This window comes from Triturus cristatus, chromosome 3_2, assembly GCF_964204655.1.
Source record: "Triturus cristatus chromosome 3_2, aTriCri1.1, whole genome shotgun sequence".
NCBI classification, from domain to species: domain Eukaryota; kingdom Metazoa; phylum Chordata; class Amphibia; order Caudata; family Salamandridae; genus Triturus; species Triturus cristatus.
Genome location: NC_140584.1, coordinates 922,690,802 through 922,716,468, shown reverse-complemented (window position 1 = coordinate 922,716,468; position 25,667 = coordinate 922,690,802). Strand labels below are relative to the sequence as shown.

The 25,667-nt window shown below is 49.6% G+C and overlaps 1 protein-coding gene across 1 annotated transcript in view; it reads right to left on the bottom strand.

The window, feature by feature from the left end:
- Positions 1–10,796: 10,796 nt before the first annotated feature.
- SMG8 (SMG8 nonsense mediated mRNA decay factor) overlaps positions 10,797–25,667 on the bottom strand; it is an 80,620-nt gene continuing 65,749 nt past the window's right edge. Inside the window, exon 4 of the mRNA XM_085649384.1 lies at positions 10,797–11,605. Within this exon, the coding sequence (XP_085505510.1) occupies positions 11,408–11,605 (198 nt within the window). The 3' untranslated portion in view covers positions 10,797–11,407. The remainder of the gene's footprint in view (positions 11,606–25,667) is intronic.

Here is a 25,667-nt window from a genome sequence, read left to right as displayed (position 1 = left end):
GGGTTGCGTTCTTTGTATGTAGTATAGCAAGGCCCTTTTTACATCAAGTGTGTGTAAGGCTCTTTCTGCAACAGATTGAGGTTGCGAGAAGAAGACAGGTAATTCCACCGATTGATTGAGATGGAAGGGGGAAATGACCTTGGGCAGGAACTTCGGATTTGTGCGAAGTATGACCTTGCTGTGATGTATTTGTATGAAGGGTTCCTGTATAGTGAACGCTTGTATTTCACCAACCCTTCTAAGGGAAGTGATAGCTACGAGAAAAGCTGTTTTCCAGGTGAGAAACTGTAGCTCGCATTTATGCATTGGTTCGAAGGGCGGACCCATTAGTCGTGTAAGAACTAAATTTAGATTCCATACAGGGGAAGGTGGTGCCCTGGGAGGAATTACTCGTTTAAGGCCTTCCATGAAGGCTTTAATAGCGGGCACTCTGAAGAGAGATAAATGCTGTCTGTTTTGTAGATAAGCAGCGATCGCTGCTAGGTGTAGGCGTATGGATGAATATGCCAGGTTACACCTGTGAAGATGGAGCAGATAGCATATGATGTGCTGTATGGATGCATCTAAAGGGTTGATTGTATTGTTACGGCAGTAAATAACAAATCTTTTCCACTTTGCGGCATAACATGCTCTAGTGGTAGGACGTCTGGCTTCCATGATGATGTTCATGCAATCAGGGGGAAGGTTAAGGTATCCGAATTCTAGGATTTCAGGAGCCAGATCGCCAGGTTGAGCTGAGCTGGGTCCGGGTGCCTGATTTCTCCATGGTTCTGGGTTAGGAGGCATGGGGATAGGGGCAGTTTTTGATGTGGTACCACTGATAGTTGTAGTAGCGTGGTGTACCACGGCTGCCTGGCCCACGTCGGAGCTACCAGAATGAGTGTGAGGGAGTGCTGTTGTAGCTTCCTGACCACTAATGGAATTAGTGGGAGAGGTGGAAAGGCGTATGCAAATCTGCCTGACCAGTTCATCCATATCGCATTGCCCTTGGACAATGGGTGTGGGTATCTGGCGGCGAAGCTTGGGCATTTTTTGTTTTCGTGGGTGGCGAAGAGGTCTATCTGAGGATGCCCCCACTGTTGGAAGAACGGCTGAAGAACTTGCGGATGCAGTTCCCATTCGTGTAGTTGTTGCGTTTGTCTGCTGAGCAGATCTGCCATGGTGTTTTGTACGCCTGGAACGTGTTGTGCCAGGAGAAAGATGTTTTGGGGAATTGCCCATCTCCATATGCTCTGGGCTAAGCGGGAGAGCTGGGGAGAGTGTGTCCCCCCCTGTGTTTGGATATAATACATTGCAGTCATGTTGTCTGTGCGAATGAGGACTGCTTTGCCCGAAATCTGTTTTTGGAAAGATTTTAGGGCTAGAAAGATCGCCAAGAGCTCCAGATGGTTGATGTGGAGCAATTTTTGCTGTGGTGTCCATAGACCTTGCATTGTGAGGTGTAGGAGGTGCGCTCCCCAGCCGGAGAGCGATGCGTCCGCTGTTAGAATCACCTGAGGAACCGGGTCCAGGAACGGCCGCCCTTTGGAAAGGTTTGTGGTGTTCCACCACTGCAGAGAGTGATGTGTGCGGCCGTCCACCAACACCAGATCCGTCAGCTGACCCTGGGCCTGGTTCCACTGTTGTGCTAGGCACTCTTGAAGTGGACGCATGTGTAGTCTTGCATGGGGCACTATAAAGATGCAAGACGCCATCATTCCTATGAGCTTCATGAACACTCTTGCTGGAAGAGAGTGTTGGGGAAGGAATGTTTTGCGTAAGGCTTGAATGCTTGTGATTCTGGCTGTGTTTGGATAGGCAATACCTTTGGAGGTGTCTATAGTGGCCCCGAGATATTGCTTTGTGTGAGATGGTATGAGGTGGGACTTTTGGTAGTTCACCGTGAAGCCTAGCTGGTGGAGCAGTTGGATGGTGCTGTTTGTATGCTGCACGCATTGGTGGTAAGACGCGGCTTTTATCAGCCAGTCGTCTAAGTAAGGGAAGACGTGAATGTGTTGACGTCTGAGGTGTGCTGCTACTACCGCTAGGCATTTGGTAAACACCCGTGGTGCGGTGGTGACCCCGAAGGGGAGAACCGTGAATTGGTAATGTTGCCCGTCCACCACGAACCTGAGGTATTTCCTGTGAGAGGGGTGTATTGGAATGTGAAAGTATGCGTCTTTCAGATCCAAGGTTGTGAGAAAGTCTCCCTGACAGAGGAGCGGGAGGACTTGTTGTAGGGTGACCATATGGAAATGGTCTGAATGTATGTAGGCATTTAGAGGCCGGAGGTCCAGAATGGGCCTGAGGGTACCGTCTTTCTTTGGTATTAGGAAATATAGGGAGTAAACCCCTAGATTTTGCTGATTGATGGGGACCTGCTCTATAGCGTGTTTTTGGAGGAGGGAGAGTACCTCCTGTTTGAGCAGTGTGGAATGTTCTTGAGACATTGGGCGGTGCCTTGGTGGGATATTGGGCGGGGTAAATGTTAGCTCGAGACAGTACCCTGACCGAATGATTTGGGTCACCCATTTGTCCGATGTTATGGACTCCCATGCGTGGATAAAGTTTTGTAGTCTGCCCCCGACCGGAGTGGAATGGTCTGGGGGGAGTGGAGGGAAGTCATTGTGTGGGCGGGGTGGCAGAACGGGTGTTGTTAGTTTTGCCCCTGCCCTTATTGTTGTTGCCTCTGTAACCACCTCTTTGGTTGCCCTTTGAAAAGGTATTTTGAGGAGGGGATTTGTAGGAGGTAGAGGTGCTATCGGTGGAGAAGCCTCTGCCTGTGCCACGAAAGGAGGAGCGTCGAAAGGAACGTTTAGAGGCTTGTGTTTGGAGTGCCCCCATAGACTTTGCTGTGTCTGTGTCCTTTTTCATCTTTTCCAACGCTTCGTCTACCTTGGGCCCAAAGAGAGTTTGTTGGTTAAAGGGGTGATTGAGTATGGACGCCTGGACTTCAGGCTTAAACCCTGAGATCCTGAGCCAGGCATGGCGACGAAGCAGGACACTGGTATTTATGGCTCTAGAAGCAGTGTCGGCTGCATCGAGGGCACACTTAATGGAGGTGTTTGTAATGAGTTTACCCTCCTGTATTAGCTCATGAGCCCTACGCTTGTGTTTCTCGGGGAGGTGCTGCATAAGAGCCTCAAGTTCGTCGTAGTGTGCTCTGTCATAGCGCGCAAGTAGCGCTTGTGTGTTTGCAATGCGCCACATGTTTGCAGCTTGAGAGGCGGTGCGCTTGCCAGACGCGTCTAGGAGTTTGGATTCCTTGTCTGGCGGTGGGGCTTCTCCTGAGGACTGGGAGTTAGCCCGCTTTCTAGCTGTAGAGACAACTAGGGAATCTAAGGGAGCAGGGCCCTTAATGTATGCAGGGTCTGTGGGTGCCGCCTTATACTTTTTCTCTATTCTAGGGTTTAGTACCCTGGCCCTGACAGGGTCTTTGAACACCTCTGCGGCATGCTTGGTGACACCCTTAAGCATGGGTAAGATAGAGGTGGATTTGTCCTGTATGTCGAATGTATCCAGTAAGAAGTCGTCTTCCACTGGTTCAGTGTGCATGTCCACCCCATGGTAGTGTGCTGCTCTCTGCACTAAATGATGGAACCCTAAGGAGTCCTCTGGAGGAGACGACCTGGATGGGTATAGGTCGTCCTGAGGAATATCGGGTACATCAGGGTTATTGTAATCCTCCCATGGGTCTGGGGTCCCTGGTGGAGTGGGATCCATTGGGGCGTCCGCCGGATAATTGTCCGGGTCCCCGTCATCCGGATCTGGGGACGGGGCCGGAGAGTAGTGAGGTAAAGGTGGCGGAGACCTGGGAGGGGGAGGGGGTGGAGGAGGTGGAGGAGGTAGGGGAGGTGGTAGTGGGGAGGGCACTCTGAGGGGAGAAGTAGCAGAGTCCTTCCGTTTGGGTGGTGGAGGAGGAGCCGGAGTATCAAGGCGTCTTTTCTTGATAATTAAAGTCAATAGCCCAGTCTTTGGATCTTTGGACAGAGTCTTTTGTAAAGGGTCTGGTGTAAACAGAGCCAATGGCGCCGAATCGTCCGTCGGCACCGGTGATTTCGGAACCGAGGGCTTCGATGGTTTGTGTGCGCCATGCTTTTTTGGGGCCTCCGGTTTTTTCGGCGTCGAAGGAGTTTTCGGCGCCGGAGCGTCGGTGCCGACAGATTTGTGTTTGTGTTTGGTCGGCACCGAGAGTCCAGGCTTCGGCACCGGTGGCTTCGGAGTCGAGCTGGATATTGCTTTCTTCGGTGCCGGATGCTGTTTTTCGGCACCGGGCGTCGGCTGGCTCGATCCCGAGCTGCCGTGAGACTTTGGAGGCTTCGACACCGGGCCCGAAGGTGGGGTGATGGAAGCTTTGGTCTTGGTTTTGCCCAGGCCGGCAGGCGAGGGAGTAACCTGAGTCTCTTTGGTTTTGGGCGCGGGGGTGGGAGGGGGCCAGTACTCACGGCCCGCTGCGCCGGTGTGATGTCCTCCACGTCGGAGTCGTCGGCCTCGGAAGCGCTGACGACGTCTTCTTCCTGCTCGGTGTGTGTTTGCCCCGAAGCTTCGGCGCCGTCTCCGAAGATGTCCGGTGGAGCTGCAGACGATGAGTGCGCCATGGTGCGTCGAGCTTTTCGATCCCGGATGGTTTTCTTCGATCGAAAAGACTTATAGGCGGGGCAGTCTCTGGCCTCGTGTTCTGGGGAGAGGCAAAGATTACACACCTGATGGAGGTCGGTGTGGGGAAATTTAGACCCACATTTTGGGCACTTTTTGAACGGAGTCCTTTCCATCGGCCGGGACCGGAGTCGAGGAGGGCCCGAAGGCCGGTGCCGATGTACGGGATGGAGAAAAGTGCCGCTTCGAGAGATGAAGATGATGATGAAGAAACTCGAAGAAACGAGGATTTTCCGTCGAGGCTGGAACCGTAGAAGTTCGAAGCCGGAGCACGAAGTATCACATCCGAGCCCGATGGCGGAAAAAAACAATCTGAGGATGGAGCCGAAGCCCATGCGCAGTACGGACCGAAGGAGGAGTCACCAAACTCGTGACTTCCAAAGACTGTCCAAGAAGAAAAACAAACTGCAAACATCCGGGCCCAACACCAGATGGCGATCTATGCTAAGTGTACAATCTGCAGCTCATATGCCTCGAACACACAGTTTAGGCAGTGGGAGGGACGAACTGAACCTGGAAAGCCAAAAACAAATAAAGCCAGCAAGTAGAAAGCCAGAAAATGTGAGTTACAAACCACAAAGTCAATGATAATCAATAAGGAGAATGCATTCCTAGGTCAACTTTCTGCAAGTTTCCAAGATGTCTTTAGCAAACCAAAAAGACAGCTTTTGTTTACTGGAGTAGCATTGGATCTTCCTGCATCACTGTTGTAAGAGCCACCTATATACTAGTAGATACTATATTTTGGTCAGTGTGAGATTGTCCATTAAAGAAGTCCTTCAATTTCTGCTAATAACAGACACGGCTTACAGAAGACAGAGCCTGAGACTGCGGCGCACCCACTAAGATTATTAGAACTTTTACAGCTATCAGTCATGCAGATGGTGCAGGCTGCATTTAGTGGGAAAGGCATCGTTCAGGATTCATTCCCTTCTGCAGAACAGAACTCAATCTGAAACTTTACCTATATACATCGCATCTCATGCCAGCTACCTGGGGAGACTGGAGGTCTCTTCTCGAAGTCTTTTCCTAATCAATCTGTATGTACGCATGCTTGCAGATCTGGCAACATCCTGTGGCTTCCAATATTTCTAAGCCAACGATTCGCAAATCCTGTTTGGGTTTGAAGATTTCTTCAAATGTTATCAGCCATTTTTCCTGTTATATATCTCTTTTGCCCCTAATGCTGTGCTGAACTACCTGGCTTGTTTTCTGTAATAGCCCAGGATTTTCCCTTCAGTGACCTCAACAATCACTAAAGTACACTAGCAGGCTCTGTGTGGTATCCTGCTGCTCAGCCAGAATGACTGCCTGATGGAATGTTAGTGTTTGGAATGTTTGCGTGCGTGAATCAGTTGGATGAAGGGCGGAGCAGCAGGGAAGCTGCTCCTGCTGGGGCTCCTACTTAGATACAGAGAGGTAAAGTCCGAGTCTAACTTACCACCTCAATAAATCTACGTGGTAAACTACCTGGCTTGGAGTGTCCTTTCTTTCATACTACATTTTGGTACCAAAAGTGGGGTACTACAGTCTGAAAAGAAGAGACTGAAGGAACAAGAACCCACAATCAAGCTAAAGGACTTTCTGTTGATTCAATGCGGAGCTTCTCAGGTAACTGGCACCTCCGAGCCCCACCAGTGACCTTCCACCGGTCGCCCACAATGTTTCTGTGCCAGTTCCTTTCTGCCTGCTTTCTAACTGCTGTCCACTGTCTGCCTACTGTCCTATTTCCTCACTGTCCAGGCACTTTCGGACAGTGTTTCTGGAACTGCAGTTTCCTATAAGAGCGACCGTTGCAGCCTACTTCTACTGTTCTGCTGCCTTCCTGCTTGTCCTGCTGTCTGCTTGTACTGCAACCTTGGAGGAGGAGTCATTTTAAGGAGTTTTACTTCACTTTCTACATTTCCCTGTGACTGCCGTCAAGGGAGAAGATCTACTGTTTCTGCATGTGCCTCTACCCAAGTGTACCATCTCTCCGTGATTCCCAGTTATTCACAGTCTTGTTGCCACCCTGATGTACTGCTGGGGTGTGAGCATTATACTTGTTTTACCAGCCATCCTGTGCCGCGATGGTTCACCGGCACCTACAGCTGTGAGGATTTGCCACCCCGGTGAGCTGATGCGTCTATCTAAAGTCTACTGGCCGTGACTGAGTTTTTCCTTATTTATTTTATTTGCTGCACATTGACACTCCGTGTGTCTGCGCCACGGCAGTTGAACCGCTGCCATTTTGAATTTATACACAGAGCGCGTTCAGCTTTACCTTTGCTCCACGCTCCTGCGATGCCTCCTCATTTTCTTCTGTGACGTTCCTCCTTCCCTCCGTGTCTGTACAGCTGCGCGGCAACGTTTGGTGTATGTTCGTTCCGGGAGCCACCTGGCATTTCTCACGTCGGTGTGCCGCCATTTTGTGATTGGCGCCTTCCATAAGTTCACATGCAGCTCCCAGCCCACTACCCACTTTGCCAACCATGCACAGTGCTTTCCAATAAAGTTGATTCAACTTATCTTCGTCATCGTCGCCTGTCGTTCCACTCAAGGTTTCCCCGTCGTGCCTCCTTCAATTTCAGCGCTTTTCTCCTGATGCATGGAATTTCATCAAGGACATCGGATCGCCATAATAGATCATCGCATTTTCCCGCAGGTTACTTCAGTCACAACTGTTGGGTTTACACCATGCTCTGCTTAGTAATAATACAACAGTGCCAGCTAGTGGCTATCTAGCACTACCGCACTTGAACTTTCTATTTAGTTCAAATACATCCGTTACGTTTCATTGTGCTTCACTGCAAGTACTTTTGACTTTTCACTAACCTGCTGCCTCTCCTCCATTGCTCTTCGGACAAGCCTTCTCTACCAGTGAACCAGGTACTGCTGCGTTTCCTTTTCTTCTTTCCTGGCATCCAGACTTTGGACACATTTATACCAAATCACACAATTTAAACAGTTCTACAAGTACTTAATTGGATCTGCCCTCTACTTGTGTGAGAGTTTGCCAGGGGCAAAGAGTGATGTCAACACTTCACTATGTGTACTTACCTTACCTTACTGCACTACAAGGCTTCAACCTGCTGCGCTACAGGGCTTCAATCTGCTGCGCTACAAGGATTATTCATTTGTATTTAATCGTTCGATGTCGTGAGCAGTTTACTTACATGCTACATGTTTTGTTTCCTTTTAGGGAACCTTTCTTTGAGTGATTTGTATTTCTGCATACGCCATGTGCTCTTGTGCTTCTTTGCTTCGCATTTTATTTTATGCAGTGTGGTCTTTCTCCATAATATTACATTTTGTTATGTGGCTTGCACCCACATCTATTACGTACATTTTGCATTGTTCTGTCATGTGGCCTGCACCCACATCTACTCTTCATAATATTACATTTTGTTATGTGGCTTGCACCCACATCTATTATGTTCATTTTGCATTCTTCCGTGTGCTATGTTCACACTTTCATGTGGTACTATCACATCTTCTGTGCATTTTATACATTGCATTCACATGGTTTCATTTTACGTTCTACTTTCACCCAACATGCTCTTGGGGAAGTACTATAGTGTAGCTCACCTTTCCATTTCCACCCTTTCCCACCTTTGTGAGCTTAACACCCGTTTATTTACTGTGTTTCATACCACTATTGTATTCTGCTTGTGTGACAACAGCCATCATTTTTTTTTTTTCGGTCTTTGGCTGTCTTCCACTCTTTCACTGTTATCTGTACTTATTTCGTCATTCCTTTTTCAACTTCTTTCTAACACCCTGTACTTTCCTGTTTGCCTGGCCAGCATACATGATCTTATTACTTGGTTTCCTTTTTAGTCTGTTGTACGGGTTTGTATTTATTTTTGTGTTTCTGTGGAAAAGGAAGATGGTGTAATAGTCGCTTGTACTTGTCTTTTCTCTCACTTCCTATCCACTGTACTTCCTCTGCTTGCTCTTTCCATATTTCATTTTCATGCCTTCTTTCAGTGTACCATTCACTATATTTCATTCTCTTATTTTCTCTTTTTGATGCCTTTTAAAACTTCCTTCCTTTGCGTTGTAAAGGGGGGAGATATGTGGTATCCTGCTGCTGAGCCAGAATGACTGCCTGATGGAATGTTAGTGTTTGGAATGTGTGCATGCGTGAATCAGTTGGATGAAGGGCTGAGCAGCAGGGAAGCTGCTCCTGGTGGGCTCCGACTTTACCTCTCTGTATCTAACTTACCACCTCAATAAATCTACGTGGTAAACTACATGGCTTGGAGCGCCCTTTCTTCAATACTACACTCTGCCAACAGGGCGACACCCAATGTGTACTTCCACCACTCCTCATTTAGGTTATGCGGCAAATGGCAGTGGAATCAATTACTAGTCCAAGGGAACAAGCCTTTATAAGTTTCGCCTGAGACACCATCGCTTGTAAGAAAAAAAAATTCTTTGTCACTCTCATATGCTTGCTACTCTTTGGTCAGCACGCGCAAGCTTGACTTCCTCTTTTTGTGTTTGGCTTTTTCCTGGAACATGGCCCAAGTACTGTTACCTTGGACTGAGACCTTCCAGTGCTCAAGATTTTCAAGCTGCTTTTTTCTTACTGTGGGAGCACTCCATTAGAGTGCATGCTGCATGTCCCCTCCCATTGTCCTTGGTGTTGCTTTTCCCCTCCCACTGTCTGCTGTGTTGCTTGCTCCCACCCACTGTCTGTCGTGTTCCTTACCCTTTATCGTCCTCTTCCCGTGGTCCCTCATGTTGCTTCTCCCCCCCCCCCCGTCCATCTGCTGTCCATGTTGGCACCACCATCCTCCCACCTTGGGTTGGCTGCCCTGTTCCCCATCCCCTCCAGCTCTGCATTTCTAGCCCTGTCCCGCTAATGTCCTCACATTGTACTGTTTGCCCCGCCCCCCTCTAATGTTGTTTTGCTTTCAGCTTTTCACTTCCCTGCGTTGTGTTGCCTGCCCTGTCCTCCTCACCCATCCAGCGCTGTGTTGTTTGCCTGGTCCCTCCTGCATTGTATTGCTTGCTCTGCCCTCCCGTCAAAATAAAGTTACTATCATGGAGTCAGCTTAGATTAGGCAATGCTTTTAGTATCTGCTGCCCTGTGCACTACTGGCTCTCCCCAGTTACGGATCCATCCTCTCCAAATACCAAGAGTACCTTGGATTTCATTTAAAGAGGTGCCTTCCTTTCTAGGACTCTGACAGAGTCACCGTCTCCTATGTCCCAATAACAAACCTTATTCTTAGAAAGGAAAAATCCCTCATCCTAGATAGAGTCTGGTGAGAATATAAGATCAGAGTCTAGCCCCTTAAGGAAAACATTAGCAATTGAGCCAATGTTAAAAACATGTATATCACCGAGCACCATGGAACTACGAACATATGTGGGTTGTATCTCAGCCCCAAAGGTATGCATCTAATTTTTACCTAATCTACATACCTGTCACTAAATACATGTTATTATCATCCTTGAAGTGATAGCACTGACTCTGCATTGATAGAATGGAGTTATTGATCATGTTTTTCTGTGTTTCTAACTGATACCACTCCTTAAGTATTACAAGTTAGAAAAAGTCAAGTACCCAAAGGGAGCAACTCGGTTATCCAACTGGAGTGCGATAATAGAGGTGGCCCAGCAATACCGATGGTAAATCAGAATACACGCATTGAAAACTGTCTACTAACCGCTCACAGCCCTAGGACTCTAGGAAAAGATTCACAGTCTGGTAGCAATCACTCGTTTGTTCTTCACAAATAAAATGTTTTTCAAGTGATCATGTTTTTTCTAAAAGTTTGTTAATATCTGGAATGAGCTTTCTACGGTGATTCAGGGTATTTAGCACCATTTGGGGTACTGAAGATCATCTTTACTTCTATGAAAGAGATTAAGTGACATTGTAATTGAAGCAGTAACAATGAAAGTATTGTTCTGAAAGGCCTTTTTAGTGCTAGGGACCCACTTGCAGCCCAGCAAGATACACAACATAAAAAAACACAAAACAAAATACTGCCAAATCGATTGCCTTAGAATTTTACAGTTCACGCGAGCTTCATTTTCCCACCAAGCCTTGCCCATGAATACTCTTGCACACCTCTTTCTTCCCCCACTGTGCCACCTTTTATAGGGCACTGCATCAACATCTCCCTCAAGCCAACAAAGCTGTGCACAATAACCAATGCTGAAAATGGGTTACTTTGCTTGTCAACCTAGATGTAATTCATTTATTGGGTACATCAAACAGATAGCCCCTATTCTTTAACATTTTCTGTTCCTTGATTCAAGGGTAAAAAAACGTATTTGCCCTGCCGCACCTCTGTTTATTTTGTAATTGAAACAAACTTGGCTGTAATGACGGCTTAGAGATCTCAACAAGTCCTTCAATACTGAGAACAAGTGCAAAGCATCCCTGATTTCTGTATAAGCATAACTGGAAAAACTGGCTGCTCTGAAACTTCATAAACATGGTAGGTCATGTTAATGAGAGTCTAGTCATGCTGCCCTGTGACATACTCCCTCAACATGTTCTCCATTGCTAAGAGCGAGCTCCAATACACGACAGTGGTCAAACGTCAGATGTCTGATATCAGTCTCAATGATACACAAAACTTCATTAACAGAAGTATTTTCAAGGAGTTCCCGTTCGCTATGGTCATTTTTAATACTTTGAACCTTTGTCTACTTGTAAAGGGGGTCAGCAGCAACCAATCAGTGATTTCTGTGCAAAAACATCAATCATAATCCATAATCTGGCCTATCCGACCACAGCCAGTCTGCGCCAGGACAGCGGGCAGGAGCCTCACTGTGTAATGGCCTTGACCACCCCGCGGAGTAGCTTGCAAGTCAGGAGCTGCTGGTTATCTTTAGGCGGGTAGCACGGTCCCGCTTCAGTTACATAGGAGTAAGGGAGACGCAGCACCCAAAGGCCATCCGGAGGCAGTGTTATTTCTTGTTTTTCCGGGAAGAAGACAGGACAAGGCGGCGGTCCAGGCTGCACCTGAAAAAAAAAAGCGCACCGTTAAATATCTAAGCCAAAGGAACAAAACACCTGGCCTTCAGAACAGAGACGATATGGTCACCGTTCATGCCTTCAGGATCACTGATCAAAACAGCCACCTTTCTCTTAGTTGGAGCAGGCGCGTTTTAAGTTACGTATCTTTCAGCCAAAGATTTTTGAAGGTCTGAGGGAGGTAATGCTCTTTTATGCAGGATTCTCATGTTTACCGACTACACAAATGGCATTAATGCTAGAACTAACAAAAATGCAACTAAATACATGATTGCCACACATACTATTCTGGTTAGCTAGGCCTTACTAAAATGCAAAAGAATCCACAACGTGATTATCCGAACTGGGGAAGGGGGTTAATTTGAAGATTATCTGGAGTTCCTTCACTTTTGACACACACTCCAAGCCAGATATAAATGACAAAAGATGTTAGTAATGGTCCATTACAGAGTGGCTTACTGCTGATCTTTTTTTAAGCTTAAAACAAAGTACTGCTATCAGCAGGATGCTTCTTTTAACCAGAGCCTGGCGACCCTTCTGGAATCTGTTAAGTTCCCCCTGGAAGGGCCGCACCCAGTTTGAAGATCTCTGCCCTAGGGGAAGGTACACATGCCAAGGAGCCAGTAATAGCTATTTTCATATGGCATCGAGACTGCTAACCTTGCCACCCTCGCCCAAGACAACAGGAGCAGCGGTTGGCCGATTAAAAGATTCTTGGAGGGGGACAGTGTGGATGGGGGCCTCTGGGTACCCTAAGTGCTCATTCACAAAGTTCGGAAACCATGACCTGCCACTTATAAAAGTAATATATTCCTACAAACACTATATTCATGTCAGGTCTGTGTGTGGCCAAGTATTTTTGTCCGCTAGTGGGCCTGTATTATGGTCTGGTGAGTCACTTCTTACTGACTGATTCACTGTATGCATTTGTGCTTGCTGCAGGAAATGTTTGCGGTAATATCAGTCTCCCATAACTTGCAAAACACCTACAAACTGCCCCGATTTCCATACACGGGCCACTTTCATTAGCTATCTGATTAACTAAAGGGGCCACTTTTAATTAGATGCCAAGCCTATTTTTGTCCCAGTTCGCCCCTGCACCTCAGTAATAACCTAGAACTCCATGACCATTTGTACTGCAAGGGCATTAGCAAACAACCTGAAATATATATGTCTGAACTGGGTCAATTGTTTAGAGAATGCACCAAGAGGTGCTATAGACCAACCAAAAGCTTTGCACTGCCACTCACTGGTGAACAACAGATAAAGGAACCTACAAATCATACACCGCCTGGGACACGAAAACAAAGAATAAATGGAACTAGTGAACATACAAGAACCACCTTGTGCTCTGCTCGTCTGAGTGCGATAATGCTCATTTTGTACTCTAGTTTTCAAACATAAACTGGGAACATACAAAGTGACATGATAGAGGAAATCACAACTCTAGAGAAAGTTCACTAAGCCTAAGTCTAGTTGCACAGCAGCTACAGTTTCTCAAAACATAACTAGTAATATGACTCCGTACGGCAGACCATAATCTAACAGCCAAACCCCCCCCCACACCCACACACACAAAATAATTTAGATTTCAAACTAAAGGTAGATGGGGTTATCACTTCGTAGAGATATATTGGTTACATACAAGACATAGGATTGAAACCCGGCATCAATTTGAGCTTTTCCAGGTCAGTAGAATGAGAACCAATGACAATTACCCTATTCACTCACGCATCAAGATAGAACTACACTTTCCAATTGTTAATCAAACAAACAATCAAAACAATAGATTTTAAGATCGATATGCACCGAATACTTCTAGCAAAACGATCTGACCTACACTTGCTGAACTAGTTTTCTTGGGAATTGTGGGATTCAGCTCAAGGAAAGGATGAAGTTACTTGTATGGTGACTTATTAACTTCAAGTGCATTTCTCATGAACTTTATGTTGGAGCAGGTAACTGCTTGGCAGTTCAGAAACTAACGTGTGCGTGTGGTATGTAGTCCCGCCTCCCTTCCTTGTGAGCATGAGAGCGCCTCTATCAGTTCACTTCTTGTGGTGTTTAGCAAGTTGCAGTTGGGAAGTGACACTGTGGAGGAGGCAGCTGGAGGAGGCAGCTAAGAATAATGGGTCACAACAGATCAACAACAGCGAGAATCCTAGTGGCCAAGTCATCACGGCAAAAAATAGAACTAAATACAGCAAAAATAAGAAAATGGAAGTCAACAGAGATTTGCATAACCCGATCAATGGTGGGTTACGAGAATTAAAAATCATGCAATAAAGAATGCTATCAGGCAGCATGTTACCCTTTGCGGAGAAGAGAAAAAGCATGCAATAGAAATGAAAAAAAGTTCATTAGGAGATGCTTACATGGAAAGAATGGATAACTCCTGTTTGTCAAATAAGAATAGAAAGTGGGCTTGGTGCACAGAAAAGAGAGTGAAGTTAGAGGACAGATGGAACTAATAGAACACATCACAAGAGTTAATACAAGCATTGGCAATGCCAATAGGTAATTATCAATGCGCTGTCCAGCCAGATCTAAAGAACAAAATACTTTCCTTCAATAACGCCTTATCTGGTAGAAACTATCTAGCCGCAGATTCCATAATTTAGAATAATCCCCAGGTTTAAGACTGTATCTGGACATTTTTCTTGAGTAGTACGCCTGCGTGCCAGCAGGTGGCACTGTTCATCTCTGGGTTGGCATAATTCCCAGAACAGATCAACGTGGTACCCATATAGGCCCACCCCGGTGTGCTGCCATCAGTTACTTTCACGAATTTCCACAACAGGAGCGCGGAACCAGAATGAGAACTACTGGTGTGACAAGCAAATGCCTTGAGAAGGATGTCCCTTACACCGTAATATGTTCACGGAGTGAGGAAGATGAGATGGTTAGCAAGGAATCTGCGGCTAGACAGAGTTTCTACGAGATAAGGCATTACTGAAGGTAAGTAATTTGTTCACCTGATAGACTTGTAGCAGCAGATTCCTTACCTTAGATATTTCCCCAAGCAATACCTCCCCAGAGGTGAGACTGCAAACCCGTTAAATTAGAAAGTCCTGCAGGACCGAATGGGCGAAGTGCCGGTGACAACAAACCTGACTGTTCAGCCAGTAGTGCTTGGTGAACGTGTGCAGTTAAGCCAACGCTGCTGCCTGACAGATGTCCAGAACTGGGCGCCACACGCTAATCCAGTGATCGCAGCCTTGTCTCTGGTGGAGTAAGCCCTCAGGGGGTTACTTCTTGGCTAATGCATATTAGATCTTAATGTAAAGAATGATCCATCTCAACATGGTCCGTTTCTGCCCACCTTCCCTTTTTTAACTCCTACGTAGCCCACGAAGAGTTGATCGTCCACTCGAATTCTTTTGTGTGGTCAAGGTGGAATGACAATGTTCTTTTTGGGTCAAGACCGTGGAGTCAATCCGCCTCTTTGGAGGGATGCAGCAGTACATAGAAGGTAGGCATGGTGATGTTCTGGCCTACATGGAAGGAAGTCACAACCTTTGTAAGGAAGTACGCACGTGTCCATAGAAGAAGAGGTTGAGAAGGCACAGGTCTAGGTATGGACGTAGTCCTCTTTCCTTCTTTGGCACCAGAAAATAGCATTAAAAAACAACCACAACCTACTTCTGATGCAGGCACCCTCTCAAAGGCTCCTTTGACTAAGAAAGCCTGCTCTTCTTGACAGAGCAAGGACAGATGGGCCTCCGTCAGCCGATCTTAATTAGGAGGCATGGATGGCAGGGTAAGGGAAATAGCCCCTTTGGATGATCTGTTGGTACCAGTGGTCTGATATCACTGACCGCCAGTGGGGCAGATGGTGGCGTACCCTGCCTCCCACTAGGTGTCCATGATGGTCGGAGGGGAAACTAAAGAGGCTTGGAAGCAGCGATTGCCATAGATGTAGGGGTTTGATTGATCCGACAGCTGGCTGCCTGTCCCACATTGTCTAAGGGACCCACACCCTCAGCAACAAAAAGGCTGAGAAGGGGGGGGGGGGCGTGGCTAAGCCGCGAAGCGCGATGGCCGCAGCTTAGTGGAGCTCTGCTACTCCCTATCATCCCCTGTCTATCCGCGACACATATCCGCAGCTCAAACGTGCAATCCCTTGGTAGGAAGACATTCGGTGCATGACCCTGCAGTGGCGGACCCCGAACATTGACCGGAGACCGTGAAACAGACACGACTGGATTGAGGCCTGTGTGGGGCGAAGAAGCCGGGGCCTCGCGGAGGTGGCGAGCGGGCCCCTTTCTGCAGCCCTACAGCGAAAATTCCTTGATCGGAGGACATCCGGTGTACACCCCTGCAGCGGCAGACCCGGAGCATCGACCAGGGACCCAGAGAAAGTACCGAATCGACTGAGGCCTAGGCAGGGCACAGATGCCGGGCCGCGCGTGGAGGCAGAGACGCTGAGCAGGCCCAGATACCCCGGCGGCCCGACCCGTAACTAACACCGCCACTCTCCAGATTAGCCGACCGGAGGCCGTCCGGAGTTTCTCCCCCCACCCCCCCCAACAACCCCCTGGGTAAAAGTCTGCTGAGGAGTAATCCGGGCCCGAGAGGGCGGCACATCATGATGGCGGCCTGCGGGGGAAACGAAAGCCGGGATACGGCATAGAGACTGAGGCGGAGTGCGAGCGACCTCGCTTGGCCCCATTGTCTCGTGACTCCCGCATCGGCCACACCGCCCGGCTTGGGACCTTACCCATCCATGGGTCACCGCTTCGTGAAGGACCAGGGGTGTAAAGAAGCGAAGGCCCCAAACAGCGAGCAGAGACACCGGCTGCACCCTCTGCCAAACACCAACTGCAAAAGGGCATACATGGTAAGCTCAGGCACCAGGACTACCGCTACTCCTTGATAGCACCATCCAGTGTGAGCCTGGTCCATTGCAACTCCCACAAGTGCGCACCTGACAGTTTGCTTCACCGGCACAGGGACTGGAGCGGTGATCGACCCATACTTCCCCGGAAGGCACTGCCATTACAACCTGTAGCTCTGCTTGCACCATTGACCATTGGTTGGGGCATTAGTGAGCCAGTCCAGAAGCCAGACAAATGCACTAGACACGTGCCATAGCCACCAGCACCCACCTGACCTCCTCCTGTCTACGAGGCCAACCCCTAGGTGATCACCGGCGGGCCAAAGTAGGGTGGCAGGGCTGTCATCAATGCCGGAAGTAAATTCGAACTGCTATTATAGCCATGTTCCTTCACTATTGACGCACCTGGGACAAGATTAAGGCGCAATGTCGTCAACTAGAGGTAACAAACCAGTGCAACAAAACAGACTGGGCAGATACACTCTCCCCAAAACATCGGTACCTGATCCTTCGCCTACGGGCAAAAGCGGAGGAGCACAAGGAGAAGTTGACCCGGAACCCACGCTCAAAGACGTCCTCTAAGCGATCACCGGGATCAAGACTTCGTTGGAAAATAAGATGGACACAATAACCGTGGAGGTCAATCTACTCTGGGCGGACAAGAATAAGAATAGTGAACGAGTCAAACAAGTGGAACTCACAACCGCAAGCCTCGTGGAAGATGCCTCCCAGCTGCAGACATCAAAGGATTGCAAACGTTCCGGAAATTTTCAGAAACCAAGCTGGATGACTATGAAGGACGCTTGCGGCGCAACAACGTGCGACTCTTAGGAGTCCTGGAAAAATCAGAGGGGCAGGCCACGGATCTCTTTGTGGAAGATCTTATCCTTAAACACCTGCAACCCAAGGGGCTCGGGAAATTCTTCGTCATCAAGAGGGCTCATAGAGTCCTCGGGGGTTGACAGAAACCCGGGGCCCCCCCTCGCCCGATCCTGGCCAGGGTCCTCAACTTCCAAGAGCGAGACGTGATACTCCAGCATGCCAGGACAGGACCACCCCTGCGATACGAAAACGCGGACATGACCTTCTTTCCAGACTTCACACAGCTGGTCCAGAGTCAAAGGCGCTTCTTTCTGGGGATCAAGAAGACACTGAGAGACAAAGGCTACAAGTACGCCATGCTGTTCCCAGCCAGGCTTTGAGTGGAAGCGGACGGTAGGGCCTGGTTTTTCGAGCACCCAGAATCAGCAGCGGAATGGCTGGAGAACCGCTGATCGGCAGTCCAAATGACATTGGGGGTAAAATCAATGAGTGGGGGCGGATGTGAACCAGAGGGCGAGAGTAAAGCAGACATGGGCCCGTGAGCTAATATGACCAAGATGGAGAGTTGGAATCAGCACAGGAGCGCACCGGCAGATATTTTTGTAAAATATGAACCTTTCTCAAGCATAACATTGAGTAGCATTCTGACTCACACGTAACGGCTTGGACAACTGTATTACTTGTGATGGGGAGGGGAGGCACCACTTAACCCACTTTTCTACACTTAGTTAACTTGTGGGGTGACAGGCACTCTGCAAGTTGGATCATGGGCAGTTTGGAGCCCAGAGTGCAGGGATGCAGGGAGGGGGGTGGTTGGGAGGGAATGTTAGAGTTATTAAGTTTTGAATTCTATGAAGGAATTGTTCTATCGACTACACCAAAATGTAATGCAGTGCAGGAGCAGTTTAATCACGTAAGCTCAGATGGGTACACAGCGGGAAATAGGGATTAGGGTCTGTAGGAGAGTAGGGTCTGCAATCCTATGATCACCCAGATTTTTTGCTTTTGCTTCATTGGTTTACGACTTTCCCCGGCTGTGGGCCTGCCAATCAGACCCACAGCCTAGCTGTTCTCTCTCGAAATTATCACATGTACATTAGGTGCATCCACTAATTGGATCTGGGCCGCCTTGTCAGTCCCTGTCTCAGCATACCACAGGTATCCAGGGCATCGGTGTACCCAGGGCCTACCAGGGGCTGAAGCATGTATTATGCCACCCCTGGAATGGCCGCCCAAATCTGACACAACTGGCTGCACGACAGCTGGGGCCACGTGGTGTAATCACCCGTTGCTGTAGGTGTAGTATTCCTACACCTAAAACCCTAAAAATGGACACATGGATTCCTATCAGTCACTCCTATAGCAGGCCTTATCAATCCTGAAGGCAGAGTGCAGGGAATCATGTGGCACGGTGCTCTGGCGCGAGCTGAGCCCGTCGACGGCTTGCGGAACCAAGACCTAATAGCCGTTCCATGGTGACGCGGGCCAACTACTTTTAATGCAATTGCTAACTTTGGCCTCACCTCACCTATACATGTCGAGTAAGGTGTCATACGAATGGGAATACGAACCCCTCGCCAGCCCCGGCGACGGGGTTAGCATTCCCCCCTTTTAGAGGGACACGACATGGAAGTAACCTTGAACCCCGGTTAAAGTTGACTCAAGCCTCAGCATCACAAAATGGATGCTGCCACCAGACACAAGTCTGACCTCCTGCTGCTGGGGGACCTTCCAGCAAAGGGAGCTTGGACAAAGGGTTTCCTGTCGAGGGCGGTGTTAGCACCATCCCAGACAGGGTTTGTGTATCCCAGGTAGGCAGGGCTGAAAGGAAGGTGATTGCCAGTGGCACCCCGGTGCTCACTGTGCATAGCCCGGCTCAAACCAGTTTCGGGGGCACACCAGCCCCTGAGCTGGCGCGAAGCCGGACAAAGGACAGGGGTGTAACCACCCCCCTCCTGGCTCCACCCATAGGTAGAACCTAGTCACGGGCCAGCCCCTTTTCTTAGAATAAAGGTAGGAGCGAGTCCCCTTCCCAAATTGGATAATCAGATAATCGGATAACTCCGAATCACGAACTACTTTCCACGAAGGGAACTCTTGACTATTTCTGAAGACTCTCCCTTGTGGCTAAGGAGTAGCCACCCTGCACCAGCAGGCACCATCTAAGCGCTTGCGGTTTGCTGTAAGTCTCTCCTACGGATCAAGACTGCCCAGCTCGACGAGACCCGAGTCCCTGCCATCTCTGACCTTTTACCTACCTCATCAGCCCAGCTGAGAGTCGTAGGTGTGACGAGACCTGCGGGACCGGCTATCTTCAGAACCTGCACGACGCTTATCTAGCACGCCCACTGAGGGAACCTCGAGTGAGTGCACCTAGGGTTTGAGAAGCCCTAACCCTGAGCAGCTCCAGCATCGAAGTCTGCCTCCCCAGCATCCCCGAGATCTGCGTGGGGGCCCTTCCGCTCCTTGTTGTTCACCGCGTTGTTCGACCACTTGCCGACCGGCTTGTGGCCCTCTTCACGACGCACCACGATTGTTTCAACAGAGGAGTACCACGGACCCTCCTGGTCCACTCCCGACGCCATCTTGACTCCCCCGCTTGGGTTGCCACTGCCAAGATCCGCTGCCCCTTCCTGGGCCCAGCATCATCGACAGCAGACACCTTCGTGGGACAGCTCGCCCTCCATCCTGGTCGCCGCCGCGCCTCCTGGTCCGAGGAACAGCCGAGTCCGACGTCACCCACTCACCTGGTCGAGGTGACTTCAGCCGGTACCCCCCTGGTACCCACACGATCGCTGGCTAGCGGTTGAGAACTGAGTCCCCTCTGCTTTCAGGTTTCCTTCATCACCGATCCAGGCTTGGATCGCTCCGAACATCGTCACTGGTCGCCTGCCAGCAACTTCTTCTTTCAGGCTCCTGAGACTACACGAGGACTCCCGACATCTTGCCGAACTTCACGCAGCCGCAGCCTCCGGGCTAGGTAACTCGAGCATCTCGGTGCTCCATCGCAGGTTCGCTCTACAAGTGTCCAGTTCCTTTTTCGTTTAGTCCCACTGATCGGATCACTCCGGAATCAGTACCTCCAGACTCTAACCATTCGCATTTCACTGTTAGTGTAGATGGTTTCTCGTGCCCCTCGGGCATTTGTGTAAATTGTGCAACTGAAGTATTTTCCTAAGAGTTTTGTAGTGTGCTTAGCTCCCTGACTCATAAAGAGCCAGGGTAGTCTTGTTATAAATAAATATCCTTTTATTTTCATAACAACTTGTGTGGTGTCCTTTCACTCGGTGTTCAAGGGGTATATGTGATGGTAAACAGCTGGCTTAACACGCCCTCTAGAGTTTAGCCTAAAGACTGCTCGTATCCACGCTACTAGGATAGCTGGTCTAAAAGGTTGACTTACAACCAATCATCAATAAGGGTCGTTTGGAATGATACACAGTGATCACTAGAATAGTGAGCACTACATATCAGGCCAACTTCTCACATTGGTGAGCAGCGGTTGGGATTTGAGCTTGCTGTTGTTTTACCACACACGTATCCTAAGAATATCGCAGTGAAAGATCACATAAGTACCCAGGTACATATAACTTAACTTAGAATACTCCGAGTTCTACTGAACCGGCTGTTGTAGTGTAACAGGGCTTAGCACACCCTGACTACAACTCTTAGCAAGGGATCAGTAGGTAAACCCATAGTGTAGGTAGGTGCAACACTTACACCTCACTAGAAAAGCATGTCGATCCACGGAGAGTCTTCGCAGACTCCCTTAGTGGTCAGTGACCCTCCACAGGTCGTGTCACGATATGCAACTCTTAGCTTCAAGGAGATGAGACAACTGTGTGCCTCCAGGAAGCTAAACCAGGGTTCTAACCCTACCATTGCAATACTGATAGGTCTCTTAGAGGCGTACGATGCTAGGAGGTCCTCTAACCCAGGTCCCCCCAGTGCAGATGGGAACATGCCTCCCTTAGAGGGAACCCTCGGTGACCCAGACCTCGACCTCCACACAGAGGAGGAGGACGAGGACGAGTTATCGGGAGACGAGGCAGACAAAGGTCCAGTGGTAGTCGGCAGGCTTACAAGGACCAACTTAAGCAGGCATGAGAACGGAACTGGGGGAGCCCCGGGCCCACGCTCAAGCAGGCTTAACCTTGGGAACGGACGAGCTAGGTCTCTCTCCAGAGGCTCTAGCAGATCGGTTCATACACATGTCTCTCAGGCGCCCTCTCAGAGAGGAATGACTTCCCCTCAGAGGAGGGAGCATGAAGCGAAGATGCGGGAGGTCAATCTAAGGATCGAGCGGGAAGAACTTGCCCTCGCCAAAGAAAGACTTGCCTTAGCCCGAGAGCAGAAATTAAGTGGGTTAGATCCCACTGGTGGCAGCATTCTCAATAGAGAGAAAGACAGGGGTATAGACACTAGACACCTGAGTAAAATAGTGCCCCCCTTTAAACAAGGGGACGACATCCACAAGTGGATAACTGCCTTGGAGAGGGCCTGCACTGTCCAGTGCGTCCCCCCAAGTCAGTGGGCAGCTATACTGTGGCTTTCCTTTGAAGGTAAAGGAAGGGACAAGCTCCTCACTACAAGAGCTGAGGATGCTAACAACTACCAAGTCCTGAAGAACACACTGATTGATGGGTTCGGCTTAACCACGGAACAGTACCGGGTGCTGTTCCGGGACACCCAGAAAATTCAGTCTCAGGATTGGGCTGACTTTGTCGATTGTGCCACTAAGGCTTTGGAAGGCTGGTTGCTGGGTAGCAAGGTTACTGATTACACAGGATTGTACAATCTTATCATGCGAGAACAGATTTTAAACAACTGTCAGAACCAATTGTTGCATCAGCACCTTGTCGACTCGGATCTGACCTCTCCCCAAGAATTGGGAAAGAAGGCGGACAGATGGGTCAGAACAAGGGTCAAGCAGAACCAGAATCAGAACCAGGGTGGTCAGAAGAAAGCAGACCAAAAGGGTAACAAGAACGAACAAAATGACCAGAAGTCTTCGACAGGCCCCCAACAAACCAAAGAGGGTGGGGGTCAGGCTTCACAGAAGAAGAAGACTCAAGAAGGCCAGTCAAAAAGGTGGTGCCAATACTGTAAAAGTAAGACTCACTGGTTTAGTGAGTGCACCAAGAAAGGAGGGCAAACTCCTACCACTGCAGCCCCTAAGGCACCTGCGCCCCCTAGTACAGTCAGCAGTGGTAGTGCGCCTCCCAAGGCATTAGTTGGGTTAACCTTGGGAACCGAGGGGAGTGACGACTTAGTCGGCACGCTCACTCAGGCCGTCCTTGTCTGTACCGGGGATATGGATATGTCCCCTGATGCCAGTCCCAATACTTTGGGCAAATACAGACAGACACCTTTGATAAATGGAAGAGTGGCTCAGGCCTACAGGGACACGTGTGCCAGTGTCACCATGGTGACGCCTAACTTCGTGGACCCTGGACAGATCATGCTAGGTACCAGTTACCTAGTGACCAATGCCAGCAACGTCACTACCAATCACAGTATGGCAGTTGTTGATTTCTCCTGGGGAGGGGTAAGTGGCCCGAAAAAGGTTGTGGTTAGTTCAGACCTCCCCGTAGAATGTCTGTTGGGCAATGATTTGGAAACGTCACAATGGTCAGAAGTGGAGCAGAGGACTCACATGGAAATGTTAGGTTTGCCAGCACATGTCCTTGCTGTGACCAGGTCACAGGCCAAAAGATGCCCCACTGAACAGGTGCTGGATCCTGGAAGAACGGACCAGACACCTTCCAAGAAAAGGAGCAGTAAGGGTGAGGCTTCGCCTTCCCCCTTGCCCCAGGTCGTGGATCAAGTCTCCGAGGAGGCTGACCTTAAAGAACTGAGGGAAACTGAGCCGCAAGAGCTTGAACCTGGTCAGGTTGAGTTTCTGGGCTCAGGGGGACCCTCCAGGGAAGACCTGGGGAAGGCACAGTTAGACTGCCCCTCACTTGAACCCCTCAGACAGCAGGCCGCTGCTGAGGCTGCAGGGAACGCCACAGGTACCCACAAAGTGTACTGGGACGATGGACTCCTGTACTCTGAGGCAAGAGACCCCAAACCTGGTGCGACCAGGAGGCTGGTCATCCCCTTGTCTCTGAGAGGTTTCCTTCTCACCTTGGCCCACGAGATTCCCCTTGCAGGTCACTTAGGCCAGAATAAGACTTGGGACAGAATTGTTCCACACTTTCACTGGCCCCACATGTCCGAAGATACGAAGGAGTTTTGCCGCTCCTGTGTCACTTGCCAAGCCAGTGGTAAGTCAGGTGGCACGACAAAGGCCCCCCTCATACCACTACCAGTGGTGGGGGTACCCTTTGAACGAGTGGGGATCGACATTGTCGGACCAATGGAACCCCAGACAGCATCAGGGCACAAGTTTATACTGGTGGTGGTGGACCACGCCACCAGGTATCCTGAAGCTATTCCCCTTAGGACCACTACAGCACCTGTGGTGGCACGGGCCCTACTTGGAGTGTTCTCCAGAGTGGGCTTCCCTAAGGAGGTCGTCTCAGACAGAGGTGCAAACTTCATGTCGGGATATCTGACTGCTATGTGGAAGGAATGTGGTGTCAACTACAAGTTCACCACACCCTATCACCCACAATGCAATGGGCTTGTTGAGAGATTCAACAGGACCCTAAAAGGGATGATTCACGGGCTACCTGAAAAGCTTCGGCGGAGATGGGATGTCCTGATACCCTGCCTCTTGTTCGCCTACAGAGAGGTCCCGCAGAAGGGGGTTGGCTACAGCCCTTTTGAGCTTCTGTTCGGACATCCTGTAAGGGGACCCCTTTGTTTGGTAAAGGAAGGATGGGAGAGACCTCTCAGAAAGCCGGCATCAAACATTGTGGACTATGTGCTCGGTCTCCGCTCGCGGATGGCGGAGTACATGGAAAAGGCGTCTAAAAACCTGGAGGCGAGCCAAGAATTACAGAAAGCTTGGCACGACCAAAAGGCTGTCCTGACTGTGTACCAGCCTGGACAGAAGGTGTGGGTGCTGGAGCCAGTGGCCCCAGCAGCACTCAAAGACAAATGGTCTGGGCCCCACACGATCATTGAGCAAAAGGGAGAGGTCACCTACTTGGTAGACCTGGGAACTCCCCGGAGCCCCCACAGGGTGCTCCATGTAAACAGGCTCAAGGCATATGTCGACAGGGAGGGCATGGGCTTGCTCATGGCCACAGATGAGGGACAGGAGGAGGAGAGTGACCCTCTCCCAGACCTGCTCTCTCAGAACCCTGACGATGGATCAGTAGATGGTGTTGTCTTTTGTGGCAGCCTCTCTGGACATCAACAAGAGGATTGTAAACAGGTTCTTCAATCCTTTCGACATATGTTCTCTCTGACACCCAGTCAGACCAAGTGGTGTACCCATGAGGTCGACACTGGGGACAGTCTGCCCGTAAAGAGTAAAATCTATCGGCAACCTGATCATGTCAGAGACTGCATCAAGACAGAGGTGCAGAAAATGTTGGAGCTGGGAGTCATTGAACCCTCGGACAGCCCCTGGGCTAGTCCCGTAGTGCTCGTGCCGAAACCTCACACCCAGGGCGGTAAGAAAGAGATGAGGTTTTGCGTGGACTACAGGGGTCTCAATGCAGTCACTAAGACTGACGCCCACCCGATACCAAGAGCAGATGAACTTATCGACCAGTTGGCCTCGGCCAACTACTTAAGTACGTTTGACCTGACAGCTGGGTATTGGCAAATCAGGTTAGCTGAGGAGGCCAAGCCCAAAACAGCATTTTCTACCCCGGGTGGGCATTATCAGTTCGTGGTAATGCCCTTTGGTTTGAAAAATGCACCTGCCACCTTCCAAAGGCTGGTGAATCGAGTTCTCACTGGGTTGGACGACTTCTGTGCGGCGTATCTGGACGATATCGCTGTCTTTAGCTCCACCTGGGAGGATCACCTGGTCCACCTGAGGAAAGTGTTAGAGGCCCTGCAGAAGGCAGGCCTCACTATCAAGGCCACCAAGTGCCAGATAGGGCAGACACAGGTTGTATACCTGGGCCACCTTGTAGGTGGAGGCCAGGTTCAACCATTGGAGAGCAAAATACAGGCCATCCAGGACTGGGCTCCTCCAACCACCCAGACTCAGGTTCGAGCTTTCTTGGGCCTGACTGGTTATTACCGGAAATTTGTCAGAAATTATGGATCCATTGTGACCCCGCTAAACGACCTGACAAGTAAAAAGATGCCAAAAAAAGTTCAGTGGACAGCAAGCTGTCAGAAGGCATTCGATGACCTAAAGCAGGCCATGTGCACAGCACCTATCCTAAAGAGTCCAGACTACTCCAAACCATTCATTGTCCAAACAGACGCTTCGGAGCTGGGTGTGGGAGCTGTTCTATCGCAACTGAATTTTGATGGTCA